This window comes from Cherax quadricarinatus, chromosome 14 (genome assembly GCF_038502225.1).
Source record: "Cherax quadricarinatus isolate ZL_2023a chromosome 14, ASM3850222v1, whole genome shotgun sequence".
Lineage (NCBI taxonomy): Eukaryota > Metazoa > Arthropoda > Malacostraca > Decapoda > Parastacidae > Cherax > Cherax quadricarinatus.
Genome location: NC_091305.1, coordinates 5,089,665 through 5,097,500, shown reverse-complemented (window position 1 = coordinate 5,097,500; position 7,836 = coordinate 5,089,665). Strand labels below are relative to the sequence as shown.

The following is a 7,836-nucleotide window of genomic DNA, read 5'->3' as shown; positions in this document are numbered from 1 at the left end:
TGTAGAGAGAGAGAGAGAGAGATGTAGATGTAGAGAGAGAGAGAGAGAGAGAGAGAGAGAGATGTAGAGAGAGAGAGAGAGAGAGAGAGAGATGTAGAGAGAGAGAGAGAGAGAGAGAGAGAGAGATGTAGAGAGAGATGTAGAGAGAGAGATGTAGAGAGAGAGAGAGATGTAGAGAGAGAGATAGAGATATAGATAGATATTTTAGCAGGTGTTAAGTGAATGTTTAGGTATTTTCTAACCTTTTGAGAAAATAATAGATGGCATAGTAGGCAAGTTTGGAGTACCAGGGGGTAAATGATAATGGGGGTCTTTAACCCTTAAACGGTCCAAACAGATCGACGTTCAAATTCGTAGTGCTACAAAAGTAGATCTAATTTTTTTACATATTTTCAAATATAACCAAAAAAAATGTGTAGATAAGTTTTTTTTTACACGTTTTCAAATGTAAAACAAAAAAGATCTACATTTTTTTACATACTTTCAGATGTTGAAAAAAACGTATATATACGTTTGGACCGTTTAAGGGTTGATTGAACTGTGTAAAGAGAGAGGTTTGGTAATAGGCATTTAGTCCTGGCATTTTAGTTGCCTCTTATGACACACATAGCTTATGGAAGAAGAATTTTTTTCCACTTCCCCATGGAGATAAGAGGAAATAAAGAACAAGAGCTGTTAAGAAAATAGATGAAAACCCAGATGGGTGTGTAAATATATATGCATATACATGCATGTGTTGTGTGACCTAAGTGAAAGTAGAAGTAGCAAGATATACCTGGTATTTCGCATGTTTATGAAACAGAAAAAGACACCAGCAATTCTTCCGTCATGTAAAAGAATTGCAGGTTTCTGTTTCACACTCACTGGGCAGGATGGTAGTTGGCTATCTGCCAACCTACTACCTAGTCTTCCTTCCTACTCTTGCCTGTTTGCTTTCAGCTCCCCTGATTCTCTCCCTATTTTTTGCAGTTTAATATGGGTTATATTTCTTCCAAGCCCTCTTGCACCCTCCCTTGGCCTCTCTGCATTCCACATTGACCTATGGTCTCTTTCATTTCTTGTTTCTTTTATTTGTTTGGTGTGAGTCACACCTTTGACTCTGTTGCTTGATTCTTCTCTTGTTCAGCTTGGCATCTAGCCCTTTTATTACACTTCCCTCAAAAAATTTCTCATTCTATCATAGTTTCCATTTGCCTTCTGTTTTCCCATTTCCTGTTAATTACGTCCTCCATAATCCCTATGGGTTTAGGACTTCCCAGTGGTTATAATAATAATATTAATTACAAATAATCTTTTCATTTTGTCAAATTTGTATAGTACAATGGAACCTCAGTACTTGAACTTCATTCATTCCAGAAGGCTGTTTGAGTGCCAGTCTGTTTGAGTATCGAAGAAGTTCTTCCCAACCAATTTTCTTATTGGTTGGCTGTTATCGCTAATCTTTGTAGGCCCCATGGTGACTTATTTATACAAAAAATATAAAAAAAAACACCAAAAAGTGTGAAGAAACGAAAAATAGTTTCCAGCAAAGTTCTGGCAGGTTGTGTTTGTATGGTCGAGTGCTGAGCTTTGTTCGCATAGGGAGCTGTTCATGTACCGAGGTTCCACTGTATTTGGCTTTGCATTCACAAATACTGTCGATAAATTTTGTTTAACATAGTCTGGACGTTGAGTTTGCTCTTAGTTTTTTTTTTTAATGTACCAGCCATATCCCACTGAGGCAGGGTGACCTAAAAAGTAAAATGAAAGATTTCCTTTTTAAATTTAGTAATTTATAGAGGAGGAGTTACTAGCCTCTTGTCCTGGCATTTTAGTCACCTCTTACAATACGCTTGGCTTACAGAGGAAGAATTCTTTTTTCATGTTCCTGGAGTTTTCCATTACTATAGGCAACTAATATGTAGTTCTTTTTATTTTATCTCCTTAGGGAATGAACTTCAAGAGCCAGGAGAAGCACTTCGAGAGGGACACATCCGAGACAGTAACAAGACTACCCTTAAGGCTCTCTTACGTCAGTTTGACTATCCAGTCGTTGATGCAGGTATTGCAAAAGATAATCCCACATCTCTGCTGACATCAATCAGATCTGCCCTTAACCAGGCTGATATCTTGGTCACCACTGGTGGAGTGTCAATGGGCGAACGCGACATGCTGCGGCCTGTGCTCACTTCAGATTTTAATGCTGAGATTCATTTTGCTCAGGTAAATGTCTACATGTCACATATGTTATTATACTGTCTATTTCTATATTCCTCAATAAGTGGACAATTATTGCTGACTCACAATCTAGATATGTTATCTTGTTCATGTTTTTCTCTGAGAAACTAAGCACTCAAACCATGCAGGAGTAACAGTCAGATGATTCTTCAATTCATGCCGTACCAATGGGACTGCCAGTGGAATTGATGTATGTTTGCTATTCAACCACTGTGTCAGTGCAGAGGTACAAACAGTACAGTACATGAATGGAGCCCATGTATCTTGCAACTGAAGTAGCATTTTTTTCTTTGATGACGAGGTGTATACTTGCCACGTACATAGTACAAGCTATCTGCTCTGTTGTGGCATCCTTATCTGTTCATGTTAATCTGAAATTGAGGTTTCGTATAATAGAGTAAAAGAAATTAAATGTAAATATGGATGTGTATGTGGCAGAGGAATGCAACTTAGGTGAAGTAAATATCTATGTACACATGAATAGTTAGCTTTCATAAGTATGTCTAAACACTGGGATGGGCGGAGCACAACTGATGCTCTCTGACTCTTCCTGACAAGCAGACATGATGCCTAACATTCATGTTTATACTTGTAAGCAGACAGCTGCAGGGCTTTCTTCAAAGGAGTATTCAAGTTTATACCTGTAACATAGAATCACATGTGTTGCCAGTGTTTTACATAATGGGTTAATTCTGACTTCAGATGCAGTTTCAGCATGTGAAAAAAAACTTGAAAACTTTCATTTATAGAAATAGCAAATTTATTGTTTAGTGTATTGGATATACAGCCTCTCCTCAGTGACGTACTCATTTATTGATGACTCGGACTTACATCAGGCTCCCTGACCAGTATGCATACCTAAATAATGTATGTTAGAGCTGATTTCCTCTATTCTTTTTATTACAATATACAGTACACCACTGGAAATATAAACATATATGCAGTATAATTTTATACCATTTATTTCCACAGTACATTACTGTATAAACATTTAAAAATATACTAAAAATTTTATAAATGATGCAAAGGTGACATTAAAGCAATATCAAAGATGGTTGACACAAACCCACTGCCATTATAGTATGCTTCTCGTTTAGCAATAAATTCATTTACCGACATGGTCTTAGGAAGGGAACTCCGTCGTTAAGTGAGGAGAGGGTGTACATTATTATATGAGGTATCTTTTATCATCTTGTACAGGTATTCATGAAGCCAGGCAAGCCAACTACATTTGCTACCTGTCAGTTTAATGGTCACAAGAAACTGATTCTTGGACTTCCTGGTAATCCTGTGTCTGCAGTAGTGACGGCAACGCTCTATATCTTGCCTCTGTGTCGCAAGATGAGTGGCAGAAGCACTTATGAAAACACATGCATCAGAGCCAAGGTATGTAGTGGGAAATAGCACAGGATTAGATGCATGAGGATTTTGAATGGAGAACTAGCCCACTACCTGTTATAAGTGTCAGATCAACCAGGCTGTGATAGCCATGAAAGCCTGTGGGCTGCTAGTAACAAAAGCCAGGTTGAACAGGCACTCATCAAGGATGTCTGAACTCGTTTCAAACTGAAAAGGTAGAGCAACTCTCAACACTGGTCACGTGTATATATATCTTCTTTCAACAGACTGGCCATATCCCACCTAAGCAGGGTGGCTCAAAAGGAAAAATGAAAGTTTCTCCTTTTATATTTAGTAATACATGCAGGAGAAGGGGTTACTAGCCCCCTGCTCCCGGCATTTTAGTCGCCTCATATGACATGTATGGCTTATGAAGGAAGAATTCTTTTCCACTTCCCCATGGAGAAGATGTATATTTATATTAAAAAATGACTAGTTTGAGAATGATAATATATGAAAGATGTACTTGTAAAGGAGGAGGTGTCTGGTGTCCTCAAGCGGGGTTGTCTTGATGCTACTAAAGAGTTCTAGTTCTGAGGAATTTGTTATCCTCTCCTTCCTTAGATCAAACTTGATTGCCTACCATTCCCCATGTACTGCATGACCAACTTCCTCATAAATATAATAATAATAATGTGCATCATTTCTTGAATAATATATTATCCAAGTTAATTTCATTATTTGTAAAGTAAAAGAATACAAGTGCAACTAATGTAACTGTGACATTTTATTGTGGAAACATTTCGCTCTCCAGGAGCTTTGCCAAGCCATTACGGCTTGACAAAGCTCCTGGAGAGCGAAACGTTGCCACAATAAAATGTCACATTAGTTGCACTTGCATACTTTTACTTACATATTTATACAATTTCATTATTTTGTGTAAATGATTTCAAACTTTGATGCTGAAGGTCTGTTATTTACATTAGTACCCATTGACTGTAAATTGTAGTATTTCATAAGTGTTGGTTAACCTAAACAGTCATTGGAAACCTTAGTGTATGTACTTATAATACAGTATTTTATAGAAGTCTCTGAGCTCTGTTAAATCAGAATAAATGTTAAAAAATATCAAAAACAGCACTCAAGCATATATTAGATATGTTGGGTACTGTACACACTATTAACAGATATATTGCAATAAATATTGAAATTAAAGAGAATTTAAAGTACAATTTATCCAATGGATTTTATCTGGTATATGAGAATTTGTTATATCAAGGTCCAGTATATCAGAGGTTTATTATACAGGTCCTTGGATTTTTACCATGATGACTCCTCTTCATTTTCAGTTGTCAACATCAATAAAACTCGACCCAAGACCTGAGTATCACCGAGCCTTACTGTGTTGGAGCCCAGGTATTGACCTTCCTGTTGCTCATTCCACTGGCAATCAGTTGTCATCTCGGCTGCTGTCTATGGCCTCGGCTCAAGCTCTTCTTAAACTTCCTCCGGCAACTTCTGAAACACAGAGCTTGCCTGATGGCACAGTTGTTGAGGCACTACTCTTAAACATGTGACGACCACCATCACACTCAGTAATTAACTTGTGACTTTGAAAATAAAAATTATAATGAATTTGCATAATGGTTAAGAGGTGCACTGTAATTGTAAAAAAAAAATTATGACTACATTAATATACAGGACTTATAAGCTAATAATTTATTTAATTCAACTTGTATGTTTGTTAAGAGGGGAACTCATAATTATTTATTATTCAAAGGTTTATTATGTAAATGTTCATAAGGTATGGGCATTGTATTCAAAGCTATCAATATCATCATATAATTATCTGTTCTGCATATGTTTTGGTAAATAATAGCTCAAGAGCTTTTTTTTTTTTCCTTTTCCAGGGATTTTTTGAACATTTCCCCAAACATTGCATCCACCTTGAACTTTAATTTTGAAAAATGCACTTTAAGTAGCTCTATAAATGGCTCTATTCCTTTTAGACATTTCTGCTCAAGTGCAGTACTGAGTGATTATTTCAGGTTGTATTTATTTATTTTTTATTTTTTTTCAGTACTACACTACTATACATTACTTGCCATTGTATCCTCATATCAACCTGAAACTTTAAAGAAAACATAGCATTATTTTTTGAGTTACACTATAGCATTTAACAATTTATTAGTTGTATCTGTCAAGGGACTACTTTATTTGGTTCAGGTTTTATTGTATCTGTCAAGAGGCACAAATCATTAGCATCAAGGAACCTCCATTAAGGGGAAATGTACAAGAGTTATTGTAAGGGTTAGTGATGAAACAAAGGCTTGCAGAGGAAGTAGGATTTAGGAAGGGTAGGGTATGTGTAGACCATGTTTATTTTGAATCATATATAAGTGGACAGTCAGCTCTGTATGACCTTTGTTGGTTGTGCTTAATCAAACACCTCTTTACCCTTATCTGATAAGTGAGCACTATTTAGATAAGGGTAAAGAGCTGTTTGATTTATTGATCAAGAAAAGGCACATGAAGGTGGACAGGGGAACCTTGGAATAAGTAATAATACTAATAATGTAATCAAGGGAAGTGCTAAATCTAAAAAGGGTCAGTGCTGTGAAATAGGTGATAGGTTACTAAAAGTAGTAGAGAACTTTTATGCATATAGTGAGGCTCAGGTTAGGGTATGTAGAGGGGAGGTGGACTATTTCTCTGTAAAAGTAGAACTGTAGACAGGTATGCATGATGTGACAAATGGTTTAAAAAAAATGACAAGTTGAAGATCGAGACACTCATGCAACATATGGGAATCTTTATTGAGGAAACGTTTCACCACACAGTGGCTCCATCAGTCCAATACAAAGCAGAAAGGTGTAAGGAGAGGAGTTTGAGGTAATCAGTCCCTCAGCCTAGAGTCGATGTGTTCAGTCCATCAATCTTGTAGAATGTACAGTGTAGGGCCGTAGACATGGCTTATATACTGTAGTCAGGTGAGGCCTCCTGCTTCACCTCGCTTGACTACAGTACATAAGCCATGTCTACGGCCCTATGCTGTATATTCTACAAGATTGATGGACTGAACACATCGACTCCAGGCTGAGGGACTGATTACCTCAAACTCCTCCTCTCCTTACACCTTTCTGCTTTGTATTGGATTGATGAAGCCACTATGTCCTCTAGCCACATAGTGCTTTCTCAGTCTTTTCAAGCTTTTCATCATGAACCAGACTGCGCAGTATTACCCTTGTAGGTTTAGCGCTTCTTTTTTATTATAATAATATCACAAACCAGAGAGACCATTTTTGCCATTGTAGGGGTAACACTAACACTTCCACAAATTTCAGCTTTCCTGCTGTGTGCAAATGCTTGATTTGTTCTTACCAACCTAATGGCCCTTTTTAGCAAGCAACATGTCATTTTTCATAAGATCCAAGATTTTCATTTTCTTGTCGAGAGGTCCCCTCAAGGGAGGTTTCCTGATGCTGGTGAGGGGCTCTTTGATCTAGGGAATTGGATCTGTGCTCCAGTTCCCTGAACTGAGCCTGAATACCTTCCATCCCCCCCCCCCCCCACAAGTGCTGTATAATCCCTACAGGGTTAATGCTCCCCTATTATAATGATAATTGTTGAGAGGTAGCACTTTACACTCCCTCTTAGCCATTTTTTTTCACAGAAAGGGTACACAAATAGTGAACGAACGAGACACAAGGCGAACAATACTCAAACAAGCATTGTTCGCTTACATGTCACTTCATTTACATGGATTCAGCGTAGCACACAGCAAATTTAAATTTTGCTTTTTGGAACTTTCTGGGATTTTTTTTTTTTCAAATATTTTCCATCTGCAGTTGGTTGAATCCACGGATGCAGAACCTGCAGATATGGAGGGCTGACTGTGCTGTGCTTTGGTATTGTTGTCCTTCCATATTTCAACAGGATAAATTTATACAGTATTTAGAAATAAAAAATAGTTAAGAATTTATACATTTTATTATAAAACCCTTTTATAGATGTGTAGATCATAAAAAATACTGGATTTGTGACGTGTGGAAGATCTTTATCTTCAAGATCTTATACTAGGCACAAGTAACCAGTACCAAGAAAACTGTCTTGTAATAAACCCAATAGCATAAAGTGGTCAAATAGCTAGCTTTGTGGACATTATCAACAGTAAATAATAGGTTTTAAATATACCTACTATCAATATTTAATTTCACCCAAATGTTAACAGTAGAAACTGAAGCATCTGCTGAATAAATTATAAAAAATACTTCAACTTTT

At 37.0% G+C, this 7,836-nt stretch overlaps 1 protein-coding gene across 2 annotated transcripts in view; it reads left to right on the top strand.

Annotated features, from left to right (window-relative positions):
• cin (Molybdenum cofactor synthesis protein cinnamon) overlaps positions 1 to 7,533 on the top strand; it is a 70,896-nt gene extending 63,363 nt beyond the window's left edge. For both annotated transcript variants that reach the window (XM_053787103.2, XM_053787112.2), the window contains exons 7-9: positions 1,928 to 2,202; positions 3,418 to 3,603; positions 4,905 to 7,533. In XM_053787103.2, coding sequence (XP_053643078.1) covers positions 1,928 to 2,202; positions 3,418 to 3,603; positions 4,905 to 5,132 — 689 coding nt within the window. In that variant the 3' untranslated portion in view covers positions 5,133 to 7,533. The remainder of the gene's footprint in view (positions 1 to 1,927; positions 2,203 to 3,417; positions 3,604 to 4,904) is intronic.
• The last annotated feature ends 303 nt before the right edge of the window (positions 7,534 to 7,836 follow it).